Genomic DNA, 19,375 nt, shown 5'->3' on the forward strand with positions numbered 1-19,375 from the left:
ATTGCTCAATCTCAGCCAGTCCAATGCTTTGTGATAGATTATCCCTCCCGGGTAGATATGTATTCCGCCTGACCTAGTATCGGGGAAGATGGGATATCACTGCCACTCATGATATGCTGTTGCTTTTGATAGCCTGCTAGATCGATCCGGGAGAAAGAAAAAATGACCCTCCACACGCTCATCACTCCCTCGACCCTGGCCGATACACATCATCATTGTTTTCGTAGTCATGCACGCAAATAAGAGCGCTTGCTTTGACAGTATATCGTTTATTTCTTGTTCCTCTGGCCATAAGACTTGGTGGCATAGTCACCCTGGTAGCAGATCAAATCCTCAGGCTTGTAGTCGTGGCGGCCGGAGAAGTAGCTCTCCAGGATAGCCTTGGTACCAGCTGCATACCGCTTTTGAGCATCGATCGAGGTACCCGACATGTGAGGGACCATGGCGTTGCCACCACCCCATGGGTTCTTGGCATATCGGAGGGGATGATCCTTGGGTGCGGGTTGAGGGAACCACACATCACCACCATAACCGTTGAGCTGGCCGGTCTTGAGGGCTTCGGCGACATCTTCTTTGACGACGATGGCACCACGGGCGGTGTTGACGAGCCATGCACCTAGAGAAATGAACGTTAGTCTGACGTTAGTGAAGCAAGGTCAAGGGCCCAGCTTACCCTTCTTCATTTTGGAGATCAGGTCCTTGTTGAACAGACCACGGGTCTTCTCGTGGAGAGGGCAGTTGATGGTGACAATGTCGCACTGGGCCAACATCTCCTCGAGGTCTTCGACACGTCTGCAACCAATCTCCTTTTCCTTTTCAGGGCTGAGGGGCTGGTAGTCAAAGTACAACAGCTCTTTGCAGTCGAACGGCTTGAGACGACGGAGCACACGCTCTCCGATACGACCAACGGCAACGGTACCGACAACCTTGCCCTCGAGATCGTACTCGTTCTTGGCCACAGCTGCGACGTTCCAGTCTCCGCTCTCGATCTGTTCGTGGGCAGGAACGAAGTTGCGGACAAGGGTAAGGATGGTCATGACAACGTGCTCAGCAACTGAGACGACATTGCTGCCGGTGACCTCGGCAACGGTGATACCGCCATTGGTGGCATTGGCGGCGTTCAGGTCGACGTGGTCAGAACCGATACCAGCGGTGACGGCAATCTTCAGCTTCTTTGCTTTGGCAAGACGCTCGGCCGTCAGGTAACCAGGGTGGAAACTAGAAGCAAAGGTTAGTGACTCCAGTTCAAGTCAACGCCATCACGGTTTGTTGCATCGTACGGAGTGGTGATGATGACTTCGGCATCGACGAGCTCCTGGTCAAATTTGGAGTTCTCGCCCTCCTTGTCCGAGGTGGTGACCAAAGTGTGTCCTTGATCCTCAAGCCATTTTCGGATCCCTAGCTCGTTCTCTGTGGTTCCGAGGAGGCCGGGTTGTTGTTTGGCGTGCTCGCCGCCCTGCAAAGACTGTTAGCATCGGATCCTTTGGATATTTGGGGGCACTGGTAAAGTGAGAGACCAGAGAGACATACATCATAGAGGACGAGAAGAACTTTGCCCTGACGTGAGGCAGAGGCTGTCAGTGTGCGTTTGGCAATAGAGGGAATGGCTGCACGACGTGCAAGATGCGGGGAAGAAGCAAAGAGGGATGACGCGGGGCGCGACAAAGAACGCGCAGCAGCACGAGCAAATACCATTGTGAAAGAGACAAGTGAGATGAGAGGAGATTCGAGGTGGTGAGCAAGTAGAAAAGTTTTTGAAAAGATGAACAGGCGGTAAAGTGGTTTTGTAGTAAGACCTGGGCCTGTAGCTTGGTCAATAATGTCATGAGCAGGTGTGGCAGGATGCGTCTGCCGGCAGAGCTTTGAGCCTGGGGAGGTACCTTAATCGTTCCACTAGTGACACAGTATCAGTTAGCTTGGCCGGGACACTGGGTGGGGGGACTAAGTAGGAGGAAGGCAGTTAGAGGGGGGCAAGGGGGCTGAAAGAATATGATGAAGTATTCGGGGGACTGTGTGGTATGCATCGGGGGCAGTTGCCACAGAGTGTGAGGTACTCAGTGACAGAGATTAGGCCGGTATTGATGGGTGAATGTGGAAGGGGGCAGGAGGGAGGGGGGAATGAGTGGATCATCAGGTGGGAGGGTGGAACCCAATGCATGAGGAGAAGCGCAGGGAGAATGGACTGGCGGGGAGGGGCAGTTTGCAGCTTGCAGCGGTCGCAGGTAGCAACAAGGAGAATTAACGCCGTAAGCTGGAGGTCATGGGCGTGAGCTGCTCCTCCTCCCAGGCTGCTCAGCAGCAAAGGAGGTTGGCCGAAACCCCCGCGGCCATTGCGGCGGTAAGCAGCTGCGCCCCGGGGAAAGATGCCCGAAAACGAAAACACTGAGAGTGGCATAGTGATAGGAATAATAATAATGCAGCAAGGAAGTCACCGCGAGGAGCCACCAGTGCCTGGTAGGCTGGAGTACGTACCTGCAAAAGGCTCAATCCAACTTGTTCAATAGACGAGGCCGATGGTCAATTGAGAAACTGTAGTATTGCAGTGAAATATCAAAAGAATCAAGAATTCCAATCGTCTCCGGACGACCGCTCAGAGCATTTATAACCTTGTGACTATCGTCCCATTTCCAATGACCACACACGAAGATTTTTCCCTCTTTGCTGTGTCCTGTGCTCTTAGGGCAACGAATCTTTCCACACATCATCCTTCATTCCCCCTCTTTTCTTCGTCCTTGTTGCGGAGCTCTGCCAGTCACTGCCAGTCACTGTCATGGTCCTCTAGCTTGCCCCACTGCTCATCTTCCGACATCCATCCAATGCTTGCTCCTCCAGAGTCTGAGCTCCAAGGCTCTCACACCAGGTCGACCGGCTCGCTTGCCGCCTGACGCACGGCACTTGAATGCCTTCCTCCTCCCCGCCGAGCCTTTGCGTTGTCCATGAACCTCCGTTCCCATGTCAATCAAACCTCGTTTTCAACGGCTTTGACGTCTCAGTGACTTGCAGGGTCTCATGGCGAGGGTCATGTGTGACAAGAGAGCGCTTAGAACGTCGAGACCTCGATGCTGACCCTCCAAACACTCGCGTCCCCCTGCATCGGATGGCCTTCCTACACCATGCACGAGCGGGATTTACTCGGACTCCATGCCTTTTCCGCTGCACATCATGGCGGTTCAGTCTAGAGAATACTTCTTCCGTGGTTCGGAAAGGTTGAACGGTTAGTGTCCCGATGCTGTGGTCACAATCCCATTCATGTAAACAAATGTACTATTTTGGTATCAAAAGGCGGAAGCTCGGCCTGCAAATGGGAACATGTGGGGAGCTTGGGGAATTCCCTGCCCAAAACACACCCGGCCAACCGTCCCTTCATCGGATCGTGTTCGCCTAAACGATCTGCCGTTGACGAATCGCCCATTTTCTCCTAAAACGGCCGATGAAGTCCGCGTTTACCGACGACAGCAAATTGAATAGACAGCTGAAGCCAGCCTGCCGCCACATGGGAATCCCTAGTGGCGAGCGTCCAGCCCCTGGCCGCATGCACTCTAGATCTGTGGATACAGATCACAATTCCTGCTGGCCCCAATTCAATTCACGACCGAGATATCCCCCACAAGGCTCTAGCGGCATAACTGCTATCGTAGTAGCACATCTGACTTACCGTCCACTTACCCGTATATTCCTGCTGTTCCCCGCCAGAACGTACGTCGAAAATGTGCAGGGTCGCTGATTCTCTAACCAGAGACTGTTCATCACTCTTCGGTCTCGCAAATGCCAGGAGGTGTCTTCTGTCTTCAAGGTGTACGTTGATGGGCTTTGGATATTCTCCTTTCGTCAACCAACCGATGTGTCGGACTTCATGGAGTCATCCGAGTGTTGCTGTAAGGCTGCCGCAAGGCTGTGCGTCTTGCAAGGGCGAGATCTGGTCCAATCCCTGCCAATCTGGCTTTCGAGCTGCATGATGGCTCTCTGCAGATCGAGGACCGGATTTCTTGCTCCGACGACCATCATCAGATCGCGAATAGTGTCTCGATCTTGCAGTACACCCACTGTTCAGAAGACGCCTTATTGGCTTCTCCAAATTTGGGGACCCCAAACCTGATGTTGCGCATGCGGGCTTTAATCTGAGTTTTGGAGGCTTTTGAAAAGTCCCATCCCCATCGCTTCGGGAGGCTCGTGGTCTGATGAGTAACGGCCCGGCGACAAGCGTAGCGAGATGCAGGTCTGATCCTAATTGCTGGTGGGACATGACCGTGTTCAATAACTCGATCCAGTCTCAGCTTCTCTGATAGGTTAGACGTCCTTGTGTGTTGCCCGAGTCGTTCATCTCAATCTCATTGGTATATTCGCAGTCACATACCACGTCTTTGCTCTCTGCCTTGGAATATGCTCACGGAAAACAATCCCCTCTTGAAACCCTTGGCTGTTTATTTGCATTGTTGCTGGCGCATGTCGTCCACTCGAAAGCCCGCTCTAGCGGATATGGCCAATGGAGATGCGTTGCATCAAGGACTGTAGGCATGTGGCCCAACGAGTCGGGTACCACCGGCACTACAGATGTCTGATGATATCCCACATAGTATGCAGACGCGGCGGTCTGGGGAGTGGTTATTGTATTCCCTGTGTTGTCTTGGCGGCCGTCTTCAACGTCCCATACATACCAGAGCTGATATCAGCGCTTGGCTCGGTTTGCGATGATGACTTTCTTCGCCATAGACACCTTTTTTGCGAGTTCTGGAAGCACAAGATATCAGAGTGGTGAGGCTCTGCTGTTCGGATCGTATCAACCTGTTAAAACTCCCTGACAATTTGACAACCTGAAATCTCTGGGACGAAAATCCAGGATTATACCTCGATATTTGGGGCTGTGGGGGAGGGGGGGGATTCATGATGTCTAAGCTTTTATATGAAGCGTCAATGACTCTGCAGATCTCACAACATGGGATAACTGGGATTGCTACACAAGTGCGGGCTATATCTTCGTGGAAGCGTAGTTGGGAGGGAGGGGAAGGCCGGACTCGGTATTACCTTTCTCCGTCAGCAGAAACTCCGATGCAGGCCAACAGTAGCCGATGACAACACATTTTCTACTTGCGGAGCATATTAGCATAGAAAACCCAGTTTCACAATAACTCAGCAGCGACGAGGAGCTCTGCACGCGGGGATCTGTTCCGCTCACGAAGACATGGCGACTCCACGCCTGCCATTTCTATACCCGAATTTCCTGCGCGCTGTGCGTGCTTGCGAGCCTACCACGTACCATTCAATTCGTGCCCGCCCGTCAGCTGCAGCCAAACCACGCCGCAAGGCGAAACTCCATACCTCTGCGCCGCGCCCGCAGGACGCTTTCCCGCAGAGATACGGACCAGCTGCTTCCCAGAACCTGCCGCCTCCTTCAAGACCCTCGGAACCGGCGAATCCTCAGCAAGAAGCCAGAGAGAAGGCAAAGGCAAAGGACGAGTCGAAAGAGAGCAAAGAACAATCTCAACCGGGTGCCACGAAAGATGCGCCCACAGCAGAAGAAGTCGGGCAGGATGAGCCTCAAGCTTCAAACGCAGACTATATTAACGAGGCGTCCATCAACACGAAAAGCCACAAAATCAATGTGGAAGATGACAAACCTCTGGACAACAAAGAGCTCGACCTGATTCTCGCGGTGCCCTCTCCGTCAGAAGTCAAAGGCAAGGACGCGCCCAAGCACCCACACCTCGAACCATCTCCGTACGAGCATCATTTCGACACCTACTCGCTCGTCCAACAGTTGGCGGCTAAGGACGCCTATACCGTCGACCAAGCGATAACGCTGATGAAAGCCATCCGGCTCATGCTCTCGCTAAATCTCGACGTCGCCAAGGAGGGCCTTGTCTCCAAGTCTGACATTGAGAACGAATCCTACCTGTTCCGCGCCGCTTGCTCCGAGCTGAAAACCACCCTGCAAAGCACGCGACATTCCGAGACGCTCAAGCAGCGCAGCCAACGGGCACAGCTGCAGCACGAGTATGACATTTTGAATCAAAAGGTGACACAAGACCTGATGACGCTCAAGGAGGAACTGAAGGGGTTGTTCAACGACCGCAAACTGGGTCTGCAGGAAGATAAGCGCAAGATCGATAGCAAAATTTCGGAACTCAACTATGAAATCACGGTTCTTCTGAATAGTGAAGCCAGGAGCGAGGTGGAGGGATTGCGGTGGGTGTTGACCCGTCGCGCGGCGCTGGCGATAGGTTTCTGTGCTTGTAAGTTGTTCCGGCCACCATTCCATTCCATGTCCATGAGTTATACGTCCAAACGCTAACGATGATGCCAGTCATGATCATTTCAGCCCTGAACTACTCGTCCATCAAGACACGCGAGAGGGAGGAAGCGGAGAAGAAACGCAAGGCTGCGAAGAAGGCTGAAGAACAGCGCGAGCTGCAATTTCAACGCGAGCAGGCCCAATATCCCACTCTGAGTCGGACGCAAGGGACGCAGACCGGGGAAATGGCCGTCGCCACTGAGAGCCTTGGTTGACAAGCAACTCAGTTCAATCGGCCTCATATACAACGAGCGTCGGGAGGGTTTATTTGTCCAAAACTGAGATGATACCATATAGACTTTGCATTCTCAACGAAGAAGAAAATATGACCGGGATCCACCCTCACCAGTCAGCATCCAGCGACGGAGGAGGTAGATATGTCTACGAGCTACCAGAGAACAGACACATCTAGGTCCCTCGTACTGTATCTCAGATGGGTAGACTTGGAAGGTACCTGCCGGCTCCAAATGCACTAGCTAGCTAGCCTCGCTTTTTTTTCCCTTTCGAGCTTTTGTTTCCAGCTTTGTCTCCTCCTTGTCTGTCCTTCGTGGACTTGAATAGGTTGGTTCGATTATGCCTTGACTGATAAATGAGCATATCAACGTCGATGTCGATATGGAACAAAATGGCTTGAGAGACGGATTATCTATCTACGTACATACATATTGTACATACACGTGTGGTTGCACGGTAGCAGCACCTATCAGGAGAAGGAGGAGGAATTGCGGACTTGGGCAGCTTGTGGGCAAGACAGTACACATTCAGGCTCAGAGATTTGCCCAGTCGACCTCGCTAGGTTCCTCCGGTTGCTTTCCCATCTCTTGCTCCATGAGTGGTTGATGGTCATTGTGCGCAGCATGTCCCTCGCCCTTCTTGTCCGGGGTCGAGGCAGCGACGTCAACCTGAACACTTGCTTTCCTCGCTTCATTGCGCCGGCGGATTCGGTCTCGTGCTGCTGCGATGCGCTCTGGTGGGAGCCTTGTGGTGGCTGGTCTAACGGCTAGAGTGGTGCTGGACGAGGCGGAGCGCATGCATGTTGTTGCTGGTTTTGTCTCTGAAGACGCAGGTGAATTGCTGGGGAGGGACACGAGCAGCCTCGCCGAGGACGAAGCTGTTCGTTTTGGCGTCGGCGTTGATGTTGATCGCTTGAGCGTGCGTGGATGGTCGTTCGCTATGGTGCCCCAGCCACTGGGGGGAGATTTTGGCGGCTCGCAGACGCCGGCTGATTGTTCTGTTGTGACAGCATTCGACAAGCTAGTGTGTCTCTGAGGCTTTGGGTCCCTCGTCGTCTGACTGCGCACAGTTGTTTCGACCCTATCGACTTCCTCCCGGACGTATCCCCGAGGTTTGTGCCTGAGCGCTGGCGACGCACTCGTCTCTACCGTCCTAACACTGGCCCTCCTCTCCTGTCCGTTATCTTTCGGTTGTACCTGTAGCTGCGGAGGATGGCTGGCGCTGAACTGGCAATCAGTCGTGGACACCGTGCCTCTTTTCAACCTCTCGTTCTCCCTTTGAAGTTGTTCAATCATGGCCTTCAATTCCTGGTTTTCCGCATCCTTCTTGCGCGCGTACTCGCGCATTTTCTGTCCGTAGCGAACCAACTTCTTCATTTCCTTTTCGGTTTGGGTTATGTAGGCTTCGATCGCGGCTCGAGAGAGTATGCATGGCGAAGTTGGGGTGGTAGTTGCGGTTGTTGCAGGAATGCCCTGTGCCGTTAATTGCTCATCCTGCAGTGGGTCCTGCCACTTGGAAGATGCCTTCTTCCTCGAGGGTGATGCCAGCTCGATGCTGGACTTCGAGGGGTGAAGGGCCGGTGGCGCGTTCTGCAGTTTGGTCTTTAGCTGCTTGGGAGAGACGGGCAGAGTGGCTGATTTGGGGCCTTCGGGGCTGACACTCTTGAATTTGACATTGATGTCTTTCAGATACTTTGCTCTCGGCGTCGCCAGTCCCGGCGTCCGCAGGATGCCCTTTGTAGGCGAAAGGATGTTACCCGCACCTGTGGTGTTGCTTCCCCTCTTTCGCTTCTGCGACGGTGACAATTGGAGCTCTGCGAGAGGCTTTGGTTTGGGTGATGGCGATGAGGGGTACGAAGGCACGAGATTTTCCTTGCCGCCATGCTCGGGCGAAGAATCGGGCGAGGAGTCGGGTGAGGCGAAGAAGATGCCTCGAATGGCGCGATAGGCGAATACTGGGGCCGGCGTCATGGGACCCTCCAAGATGGTCTCCTCGCCAGGCATATTGTTGGATGTATTCTGTATGGGATTGGATGACGTTGTTGTTGTTGTTGTTGTTGTTGTTGTTGTTGTAGTGCTTCGGCACCTATAAGTGGAGGGGGTGTTCTATCATGGCAAGATGTCCTGTCTGAACAGTGATGAAGCCGCAGGGTGGCAGACTCTAGCTCTGGCTGCGCGTTGTTGGTGTTTTCCCGTATGTGGTTAGCGCGAATATCATTTGGCTATCGATAACGGCCTGATTGTCCCTCGCCTCCCCCTCGTCGTCATCATCAGTGATTCTCACCGTCAGGGCCCTTTGACCGGCTCGCAAAATAATCCTCGAGGCTCTCTCCTCACATAGTGGTCTCTAAATCTAATTCCACCTCCATCCATTTACATCGGCGATGCTATGAGGTGGAAGTCGGGGCATGGTTTCTTCACCTTCCGCGGCAACAAGCCCAAACCATGGCCGGATGCATTGACGACGGCGATGACAGTGTTTGAGCAGGCTGTGAGTGTACGCGAAATTTTTACGTGGCGCCAGGAGGTCCGGACTCCGAGTCAACCATACAAGCTGAGTTCATTGCTAACTCCATTGATCTTTTTCTCACTTCCGCTGTCTGTACTATGACATCAGACGACATAAAACGCTGTCAAGATTGGTAGTCACTCTTAGTCTCAGATACGAAGAGGGTGCGGGTTCGCGAATCCTTTCCCCGGGATCTTGTGGACAAGTGTGCTGGGTAACATATTTTTCAGGCGACCAACGTTGAAGCATGGTTACGCGGGTAATTGTGGGTGGTTGGCATAGTCCTCTTCCTGCAAGGCAAGATACATTCTAGTTCGAACCCAATTGACGGCTAGAACGGACAATATGAATTGCCTCTGATTAATCCTTCGTCATCCATCCCTCAACCACGGTACGGTAATCGTCACGTCACCGACGTCATCCATAGGGATTCAGAGAGGTGTGCTGGGATCCCAGTGGCAGAAGGTTGCAGATACCCCGGTACCTGGATGGCAGCGCAAACACCTCGAGAAGTTAGTCGCCTTGGGAAAACGTCGGTAGAGCGACAATACAGTTCGGGAAGCTTGGGGCTCGGAAAGCCGATATAGCAAGTCCACGGAGTGCCCAAGCGGGCCTCTCCACCATGGTACGGGCCATGAAGCCAAAGATTCTCGACCACGATGACTGACGGTCGACAATACGAAAACTGTGGTGATTAGAGCGCTCATCTCGCCGAAAGCGCTCTTGTGAAGCTGTATCGGAACAAGAGATCAACTCCAGGCGTCCCTCCACCTGCCCGAAAGATGATAGATGGCCATTCCGTCGAGATCCTCGCAGAGTATTCGCCACATGCCGTTCTGTATCGTTCTTGTTGCTCAAGCCAAAGGGAAGCGCAGGATTTCACCTTCGGCTGCATCGCCCGGAGCGATTCAAAGGGGAGGGGAGGTGCATATCTCTCGTAAGAAACCGATATTGTAGGTCGTGGTTAAGATGTATAGATCCTTGCGACGGTTGAGAGAACAAAGATGTCTTCATTTCCTTAATGCTGCTCAAGTATGTTCCTCGTCCGAGTCCGAGTCATCGTCTTCTGCGACCTGCTTGTCAATGACTTTCCTCCACTCCTCCATCATGTTCTTCATATCTCCTGGCGTCATGCTCGCGTCGACGACTTCCTTGGGTAGTTTATGAGCCGAGTACTTTGTCGCCGAGAATTGATACGCCTCTGGATCGTCGCGTTTCACAAGTCGAAATTCGGGGTCAAAGATCACATCTTCCTCTTCTTCTTCTTCGTCGTCCTCATATTCCTCGCCCCCTTCTCGATCTGCGCAATCTAGTCCTTCTCTAATTTTCGATTTTGGCCCTGACGCTTCTGGGATCGGCAGTTGCAACAACTCCAGCCACGAGAATAGTAATGGGTCCGTTCGTGGTGCCCAAGGGTTTATGTCGATCAGCCACACACGGTCGTGTGGTGGTGGAATGTAGACGTCCACCACGAAGTTCTCGTCCGGAAAGGTCTTTCCTCCGCCACCAGGTAGCAAATGTTGCTCTAAAAATTCTTGGATCAACTTTTTGAAAGAATCTCGCAGATCAAAGAGGAAATCAAAGTGGTTCATCTCTCGCTGACTTATCGCAATCAGTCTGCCTTCTCGGATGAAACAGCGAAATTCCAGCGAAGGATTCAGATTGAATGCTTTCCGCAGTACAAGATGGTAGGGCACTTCAGGAAATGCTTTCTCCTTGCTATCGCCAGAGGCATTTCCACAATCACCTTCGGTTCGATCGGCGCTATTCGTATTCTCTGCGATGGTGCATCCGTCAAAAGCGTGCTCCAAGTCATGCGTGACGAAGTCGCTTGACTTCAGTAGCAGATACACGTCATTTGGAGTTCGACATTCCATGTCATTTGTGGTCGCAATCCAGGTGGCGTCCTTGGGGGCTGACCAGTTGAGCTTCGGCATCACTTTGCCCCCTAGTTCGGAGATCGTAGAACGGATCTTGGAATGTATATCGGCCCATTGTTCCGAAGGATCTTCGTTCTCATCTTCGTCGTCGTTTTGGAACCCGTCTTCAAACCCACTGTCCGCATCGCTAGGCCCGCGCTCGGGTGGTAGGATTATGCCATCGGCGCGTAGATAGTCCAGGAATGGCTGAGAGAGAGGAATAAGACGGGATTTGGGTGTCAGAGAACGGAAACGGGGATACCATGAGTGGAAAGAGCAGTTTAGGATGTGAGATGGGGTGATGGGAGGGAACGGGAGGGATGTTAATGGTTTGTGGGTGTCGTTGGCGCTGGTGGACATGTTTCTTGTATTTTGCTTCTGATCTGTACCGGAATGACGAAGCGCTATATTTCTCTTCTTCGTTTGTCAGAGAATTAATGAACTTTTGAAGATGATGTTCAGTCAGTTTTCAGGCCCGAGTCATGACCGTCGCCACAGCCTTGTAGTGCTTGGCATCAGCCTGACACGTGACCGATGTATCTTTTCGACCAGGATCTTCTACCTACAACAATTGACCGATGTCACCGTTTTGCGGATGGAGACCATGAAGGCCCCGCTGTGCATGGAGATGGCTCATTTCATAATCTCTTATCCTCTCATTCGGAATTACTTTTCATCATTAAAGCGATGCTTAATCTAACAACTGCCAGTTAGAGGCACCCCTTCCCTTGAGAACCTTTCCTGTTCGACCAAGTTTTGACTTCAGATATTGCCCCCACAAATACACATGTCCTCGTAAGTGTCCAATCAATATCGTTGCGTATAATTCATATCCAACCCCAGTTCTCCACGTCGGAACTTCCTTTGCGACTGGGCGCTGTAAGTCTTTCCTGTTCTGTCAGAGACGTGTCAGAAGCACTAGCTCTGAGCGACGCCAGCGACATCGTATCCGAGGACGGGGCCGTGCTCGCTGCATCGCTTTTGTCCACTACCTTGTGGCTTTGGATGTTGAGAGTCCGTTCGTTGATACGATCTAGCGGAAAGCGAGAACGAGAACCGGAACTTGGCGGTCGCCTCTCAGCGAGTGCGCTTCGACACTTTCTGATCTGTCTATGGCCTGAATGGGTGTCCCGACCAGGGGAGTCCTGAAGAGATAAAGAGTCTTGCCGGCCGTGAGTATGTTTCATTGGTGCAAACATATTCATAATGGTCTGTATTTGACTGGCCTGCACCTTGATCTTCTCTTCTTGCTCCAAGATTGTCACATAGTAGTCGTGCAGGTCTTGATGCAGCTGTCTGACGAGATTAATGTCACCGCTGTTCCATCGTCGACGTTTCCTCTGTTGGCTGCTTGGCTTAACTGGCGAGAGTTTCTCCCCGGGCGTCAGCCATTGGTCTTCACTAGAACTGCTCGGAGTTGGGCTGTCGATTCTCCCAGGGGACATGCTTTGGCCGCTCGAGTAGGAACGTGAGCGACGGAGTTTGAGAGCTTGCTCCCCTAACGGGCTGGTTCCCGCAGCTTTGCGTCTCGGGCTTTCCATTGGGCTACCGAGAACAGCACCTCGTCTTGGACTCTCGCAAAGACTCAGCCTGTTGGCCATGACCTCTCTGAGCTTTGAAGGGGTTCGTGTAGTCTTCGGACTTGTTGGTCCAGCGGCGCTGCCTGCAATGCTGAATCTTGGGCTTACGGCGCCGGCGCGGAAACGCGCGGTGACAGGATCAGTATCGACGACGACGAAGATATTGCTCTGACTGAGTTTCTGAGGCGTGTTCCGTTGCGTTTCGCTTGATTTGGCTTTGGACAAGCGACCTGGTTGACGAATTCTCATTTCCGGGCTGTGCTGGCGACTATAGCAGGACGCAGTCGAAAGACTTGTTGGTCGCGACTCGGGGACGGCAGGGAACCGATCGAGTTCATCGGCTTGGTATGTGAGAGCTTTTGGTGTTTTGGAGACGGAGGGTTTCTCGCAAGTTTGATGCTTTCCGACAGTGTCAAGCTTGCTCCTAGGACTGCGTGACTTGGCAAGATCGCGCATCCTCCGTTCTCGGACTTTGTCAGCTCGAGTGCTTTGAATGGAATGGTGCTCGAGGTGAAGACAAATTTGCAAACTTTCATCACGACCTCCTTCCACCCTGGACAAGTTTTGGGAGGGTTTGGCGGCACCAAGTTTTGCATCGTGTGCTTCAGGCGGTAACGCAGGCAGTGGTATGGTGGGAGGAGGTCCGCTGTACCGACTATCAGAATCCACGGATCCATTTCGCTTGATTTCCACATCGATGGTGTAGTGCGCCATCTTTTGGACTTGGGCTTCTATTCCTGCCAGAGTATTGGCGCTTTTGGCTGAACGAGCAGAAGAGAGACGAATTACAGGCCCTGTATGTGTAGGCCTGGGCTTCAAGTTGGGGGTGGAGCCATGGGACTGAAGTCGCGAATTCATCTGACGAGATTGGCCTGAAGATAAAACCACTGACCGCGACTCTTTCTGCGCATTGTGAAGGACGGTGTCAAGACTGCTGAGAGTGTTTTTTGAAGCTTGAGCTGCTAATTCCCGGTGCTGAGGGGGCTGAGCTGCGACGGCCGGGCTGACTTTGTCGTCCAGAAGAGAAATTGTCGATTCTTTTGGTGATGGTGGCAGTGGTTTAAAGGCATATTCAGAGGGTACGAGTCTACGGACAGGTTTCTCTGATGTTGGAGCGAAATCGTGTGAAATATGTTTACTTGTTGTTGTTGATCGCACGACGACAGAAGGCACCGTCGAGGTGGTTGGAAGCGAGCGATCGTTATCGACTTTGACGTTTTTCAATACAGTTCTGCTTTGGTCTGAAAACCTGTCGTTGATGACTGGACCACGAAGTGAGGGCATCGACGACGAGCTTGCAAGCCCGGTACACCCACCATGTTCCAAAAGGCATGATCCAAGGACCCCGTTGGTGAGAGTCATGCTTGGTTCGCAACAGGTTGGGTGACTATCGCTTTCCAGGGTGCTTGCGCGCCTCGAATGAGTGGGCACGAACACTAGAGCTGAGGGGCGTCGGCCCGCAGCATCCTGGCGTCTCGTGGTCGCTTTTCGAGTTCCGGTGCGTCTGCTCGGCCACACGTTAGAGCCCGCGCGAGGTACCTTGCTGATGAGAGGCTTGACGCATCGCCAGTAATAAGCGGCGCTTTGCACGCAGAGGCCGCCATGAGGAGAACCCGCGCTGGCATCGCTGATGTTTCGGCGGGCTTTTGGACGTCCAAGACTCTTGGCCATGGCTCTGGGTAGACCGTAATGTGGCTGTAAAGAGAGTGGGCGTCCGACATGTTGATTGCTGACGGCAACCGAAGAGTAACGATTCCTAGCTGGAGAGCGGTTTTGGTGGTCAAGAGAACTTGGAGCTGCCTCCATTTCTGCGCGCGACCAGGCATACATTTTGGCCCATCTTCGGGATTGCCGGAACTGAGGCATGTGTGCTCTGGAGGTGGGATCACAGCCTGTTGGAACATTAGGGCTGGGGCAAGGCTCGCCGTAATTATGCCATTCCGGTTGGGAGCTCTCGAGGGTGATTTGAGACATCTGCGAGAGTCTGGGAGTCGTATCTCGAGCAAGCAGAGGCACGCCAACCGGGCCATCAATAGGCGGCAGCGCCATGATCGGTTCCGATGTTTCCATGGTCGCCTCGGTGTCTCGCATGTAGAGAATGTCCAGCCTTGCCTGCAACATGGGCAGCGAGTGATCCAATGGATACCGAGGTATCCAGGACGTGTTGTTCTTGAAGGGGTTTCAGGTAAACAGAAATATCCAAGTCAAGTTTGTTGACAAACACGTAAGGTTGAGGACAGGTAAATTAGTAGCTAGGTCAATGCACCTCATTTCAAGGGCCTGCGTGACGGGTGGACGAACAGAGGGGAACATTCCAGGGTCGCGAGGAGTATAAATGGACCACGTTTGTCAACGCTCAGGGTGAGCGATGGAGTCCGAAATGCATGATTTGAGATGTTTGCGGCTGGCATGGATTGAGGCAAAAGCCATGTCCCGTATCTCGAATCCCTTTGTGGGCGAGGGCATCTCTGCATCCAAGCCATCGCAACACCGAATGCAGCAGAGAGTGGCGACCACAAGTAGAGGCGCATCCTCAGCAACCAATCGATAGAGACCAATATATGCCGGCAACAAGGATCCGAAATGGTGGCTGCGACAAGCACGCAAGGGATGGATCTCGGTGTACGGAGTCAAGTGGCTCGCATGGGGGAGCTGCATTGACGTGCATCTTGGGGGGTGGATATCATTGGGTGGTTAGTCGGCGATGGGCAAGGTTGAGTATATCTAATTGGACTCGTAAACCCCTAGTGGCCCCCTGACTACCCTAGAATTACTAACTTCACTAGCGCCATCTGTCAAGCACAAACTCCACAAACACAGCAAACTCAGCCCAACAATGGCTGTCCGCATCATCCACTTCCATCCACAAACAATCCAATGTGGAATGGTGCAAGGCCTACAAAGGTGGGAAAGCTGGAAAAAGCTGGAAATGTTCAAAGGCGGGGAGCCGACACACGACAAAACTCTTCTCCCAACCCAAAAGTCAATGACTACATTCAGCTGCCTGCCGCCCCCCTTGCTGCATTGAGATACCCATTGTCCGTGCCCTTTCACTTCCCTGCGGCAGCAGTTTCCAAAACCTTCATCCTGCGGTCCTTATCCTCCCATCCCGTTCAGTCCGTCTCACATGCTGAGGATGTGTGTGCCAATCACCTGTACGTAATTCGGACTCCTTGCAGGCGGCCTAACTTCTGAGAGCGGCCATCGGCTCGTCTGGGAACTGCCATCTGGGCTTGACTTTGCTAACCATCTTGCCACCCCGTGTACGAGGTACACCTTGGAATAGTGTCCAATGACCCCAAAGTCCTCAATCATTGCCCCTTTAGCCTGAGTTGGGAGTGCTCAGCCTAGTTCCTCCTCCTTGCCTTGGACAAACAAAGTTCAGAGAGCTGCATAGACAGTGATGCTGGGGGAAGACTGCCTCGCACCCGCACACGGCAGACAGATTGCGGTACAATATTCGATGCAAGGGCCTGCCCCTTCGCAGGATGACGTTGCCCCTGGAAGTAAGATTGGTCCCCCCCAGGCCTTGCTGGCCTGGTGTTTTCAATACCCTGTCTCTGGATCTCATGGCTTTCGCAACTGCGCGGACCTTTCGATCCTCGGGCCTTCGTGCCGGATGCGCGCGTGGTCGAACCAGAGAGAGCCCTTGTGCTAAGAAAACCTATCTTAGGCTACCGACGATCATCTCCTAGTCAGGACATGGCTAGGCAGCTAGGTTCTCTTCCCCACCTCTAAAAACATCAACGACAGGCGCGAGGCAAGTCGACATCTCGGTGTCTAGAGGCGCACATCACCAGGATCATGTTGTCGAATCGTCGCGCAATATCATCACTCTACGACAGCGCACGTATTCCCTCTGCATGCTCGCCCTCCAGTTGTACAATGGGCGACTTCCTGCCTGGCTCAATTCTACGGCTGCTGGAGGCATCACCCGCACTACCGACCTTCGGAGTCAGGCTCGGACCTCGTCATCTCCGCTCCTAATGTGGATATCATACTTTCGTCGCTCGGTTGTCCTTATTTGCAGTGGCGCCAGGTGGCCATGTTGAACTCAGATTCTGTCTCAGCCAGTCTTTGTACACAGAAGCACCTAAACGACACAATCTCAGCTGGCGATTGCGAGCTAAGTTCGACTGATCACAACCCCGGTACGGAACAATGGCAGTGGACTAGCGCCTTTTTTCTTTCCAGTTGAAGCCAAGGGCTTAAGCCATCGAACAATTCATGTTGTCATTGAGCAGATCAAGCGTCTCGTCTCGCTCTTGGATCTGGAGGTTGAGTGCGCCTGTCCGCTTTCTCAGACCGCCATCTTGCCTGTCTGGAAGAAACCTCCCTGAACCCCAGACCATCTTGACTGAATGGCGCCTGGTGAATGCCACAGTGGGAGAGGGGTATCATTGTTTGCCAAGTCTCGAGTCAGATGTCCTGATTACTGGTTCTTCACAATCTCTATCGACAGCAACGTTGATGTACAGAGACCCTGAACAACGTCCGCCGATCGAGCCCTGCATATCTGAACGACCTTTTCACCACCCCCTAAAGTCATTACGATGCGCTCCAACGACGATTGTCGCAACCAGGGCAAGAAATGATATGTCGCAAAACCATAAACCCCCGCATGGGCAACCAGGGTCTCCGGGTAGGGGTAAGTTTTCTTGGGAAAATCTTGCTGTTGACAGACCCCACCGGCAAGTCCTTCCGTATCGCCTTGAAGGGTGCAAGTTCGGCACATCTTCCCAAGCGGCACCAGGAGATTTATGCTGCACGAGTCGCGTATGGCATTCTTGCGAATCAGGGTCTTCAACCGACGATGATCATTTCCTTTCGTTGCTACCCTAAGCACAGCTTCGGTCTAAGGTTGCGGGGACCTCGCCGACCACATTGGACGAGGGGCTGTTATCCGCCACGAACGCTTCGTGCACCACTATCGATACCTTCTGAACCTCTTCGGTTGCAGTTCCGACAAACTGAGTATCTTCTGCTGCATTGGTGCTTGACAGGGCTCCATCTGCATGATATCGAGTTCACGCGAGACTAGATATGGTCTCTCGCTTCTTGGACGCACACGTTCACCAAGGTCCACCCGACACTGCCGAATGCCATCTGTGTATTCATTGAAAACGATCGGCGCGTGATCCCTTCCATCCCGGTTGCACCAGTTTCCCATGCGAAGTCGTACTAGATTTGGACAAAATGGTCTCAACACCAGTTACCCTTTCGACAACTCCTGGCTCCACCGATTTCAACGCATCAAGCTCGCAGCGACCCAAACGGAGTAAGATCTGTTAAAGTTCCAATGCACAGGAGTATTACCATTTACAGCCACCCAGAACCTCCATCTTCTATCTCATTTGGGACAGAGATTCTCCTTACTCCACAAGTACGAGCGACAGACTTTCGGATTGTTTAATTAAATCTTCTCTGGGTTGCGTCGATACAATCCTACCCATTAGCTTGCCAGCATGCAGATGCGATCGGCCTCTCCACTGACTTCTCCTTTTCCCGAGTCACTTACCGAGTTGTTTGAAAGAGACATCCTCCAATCAGATATCCCAGAGTCAACCGCAATACAAGACAAGACTATTTACTGGTAGACACCGCATTGAAAAGGGGTAAATCGCCTTTCTGAGCGGTTGTCGGTATCGAGAATACTGAGAACAATTATGAGAGCTGAGGTGCGAAGACTTGATGGGCTTTCGTGACAAAAACCAGCAATTTGGTACATAAAGCATTGACCAACAACATGAATCCACCACCCCTGAAGCATGACTTGACTTGCTGATCGGATCACAACGGTCAAATTCGACAGAGAAGTTTGGAAAGGGCGGATTCGAAACGCTCTTAAGATCCTTAAAGTGCTGCCGGATGCTCCGGTGGGTGGACCAATCCATGAATTTCTGCACACCTCCCCCGTCACCGTCAACCCACTGATCAAAACGTTGAAAGTCTCCGTCGACGAGACCGACTGACCATCATGAAAGGGTCAGCAACAAGCAGGTAATGCAGTATCTCGATCCGTAGAGTTGACAACACGTGGGCTCATTACCCGGAAGGCAATGTGCACACCTGACACCCAAAGACCCGGTGGATACCTACCTGACCCTATGTACTTCCTCGGAAGGCTTCTCGAAGACTTCTCAAGACGTGACTCCCTCCTGAGTGACGCGTTATCAACGTCCACACGTGTTTGCGATCAACAGTTCTGACAACTCCAGGCGTTGTACTCTGGCATACCCGCTGCTAGTGTAACGGAGCCTGAGTTGGTGCGGTTGATAGGACTCCTGACAAAAGACGTTCAGTTTGATCCGAGACATTATAGCATAGCAGGACAGTTATCGAGGAAGACATGGGATTCTGGTGAGCGTACTCTGCATGTTCCGGGACTGAGGTACCCAGTCTCGGCGGCACTTTCGAGGAAGAAGCCTGACTTCTGGCACGTGGTATGCTCTTTTGGGTGCGACTTTCACCCATCACATCGAAATTGACGTATAGACTGCAATGGTGGCCGTGCATACTACGGCCGGATCAGCTTGTTCTGCCTATATTTTACTCTTCTGCGGATTGGGTTCAGAGTCAACTCGCAGGGGAACCAAGACCGTTACTGTCCAAAGGTAGGGAAAGGAGTATCGTGCTTGATGGGACTCGTTGGCAAACACTGTCCTCTACGACAGCGACACACGACGGCGATATAATGCGCAACTGCTGCCTATGGAGAGTGGTAGCTTTGTGGTATTGCGAAACTGGACATGACTTTCCACGTTGCGCGGTTGACAAAGCAGGACCGAGAGTCCGAGACGCAACGAAAAACATCTCTGTTCTGTGATTGAAATATAATCTATTCG

The 19,375-nt window shown here is 52.6% G+C and overlaps 5 protein-coding genes across 5 annotated transcripts; 1 reads left to right on the top strand and 4 right to left on the bottom strand.

Moving 5' to 3' along the window:
* Positions 1 to 269: 269 nt before the first annotated feature.
* AYO21_02611 (formate dehydrogenase) lies at positions 270 to 1,695 on the bottom strand (the record flags this gene model as incomplete). The annotated part of the gene is made up of 4 exons (XM_022652589.1): positions 270 to 616; positions 674 to 1,218; positions 1,281 to 1,456; positions 1,531 to 1,695. The coding sequence occupies 4 exons, from the start codon at positions 1,693 to 1,695 to the stop codon at positions 270 to 272; spliced, it is 1,233 nt and encodes a 410-aa protein (XP_022514945.1).
* A 3,484-nt stretch (positions 1,696 to 5,179) lies between these two features.
* On the top strand, positions 5,180 to 6,504 carry AYO21_02612 (hypothetical protein; the record flags this gene model as incomplete). Its single annotated transcript, XM_022652590.1, has 2 exons — positions 5,180 to 6,230; positions 6,302 to 6,504. 2 exons carry the CDS (start codon positions 5,180 to 5,182, stop codon positions 6,502 to 6,504), a joined length of 1,254 nt encoding a protein of 417 aa, XP_022514946.1.
* Positions 6,505 to 7,056: 552 nt separating this feature from the next.
* AYO21_02613 (hypothetical protein) lies at positions 7,057 to 8,526 on the bottom strand (the record flags this gene model as incomplete). The annotated part of the gene is made up of 1 exon (XM_022652591.1): positions 7,057 to 8,526. One exon carries the CDS (start codon positions 8,524 to 8,526, stop codon positions 7,057 to 7,059), a length of 1,470 nt encoding a protein of 489 aa, XP_022514947.1.
* A 1,533-nt stretch (positions 8,527 to 10,059) lies between these two features.
* Positions 10,060 to 11,310, bottom strand: AYO21_02614 (hypothetical protein; the record flags this gene model as incomplete). Its single annotated transcript, XM_022652592.1, has 1 exon — positions 10,060 to 11,310. The coding sequence occupies one exon, from the start codon at positions 11,308 to 11,310 to the stop codon at positions 10,060 to 10,062; it is 1,251 nt and encodes a 416-aa protein (XP_022514948.1).
* Positions 11,311 to 11,777: 467 nt separating this feature from the next.
* Positions 11,778 to 14,600, bottom strand: AYO21_02615 (hypothetical protein; the record flags this gene model as incomplete). The annotated part of the gene is made up of 1 exon (XM_022652593.1): positions 11,778 to 14,600. The coding sequence occupies one exon, from the start codon at positions 14,598 to 14,600 to the stop codon at positions 11,778 to 11,780; it is 2,823 nt and encodes a 940-aa protein (XP_022514949.1).
* Positions 14,601 to 19,375: the final 4,775 nt, after the last annotated feature.

Source organism: Fonsecaea monophora (genome assembly GCF_001642475.1).
Source record: "Fonsecaea monophora strain CBS 269.37 chromosome Unknown Scaff12, whole genome shotgun sequence".
Taxonomy (NCBI): domain Eukaryota; kingdom Fungi; phylum Ascomycota; class Eurotiomycetes; order Chaetothyriales; family Herpotrichiellaceae; genus Fonsecaea; species Fonsecaea monophora.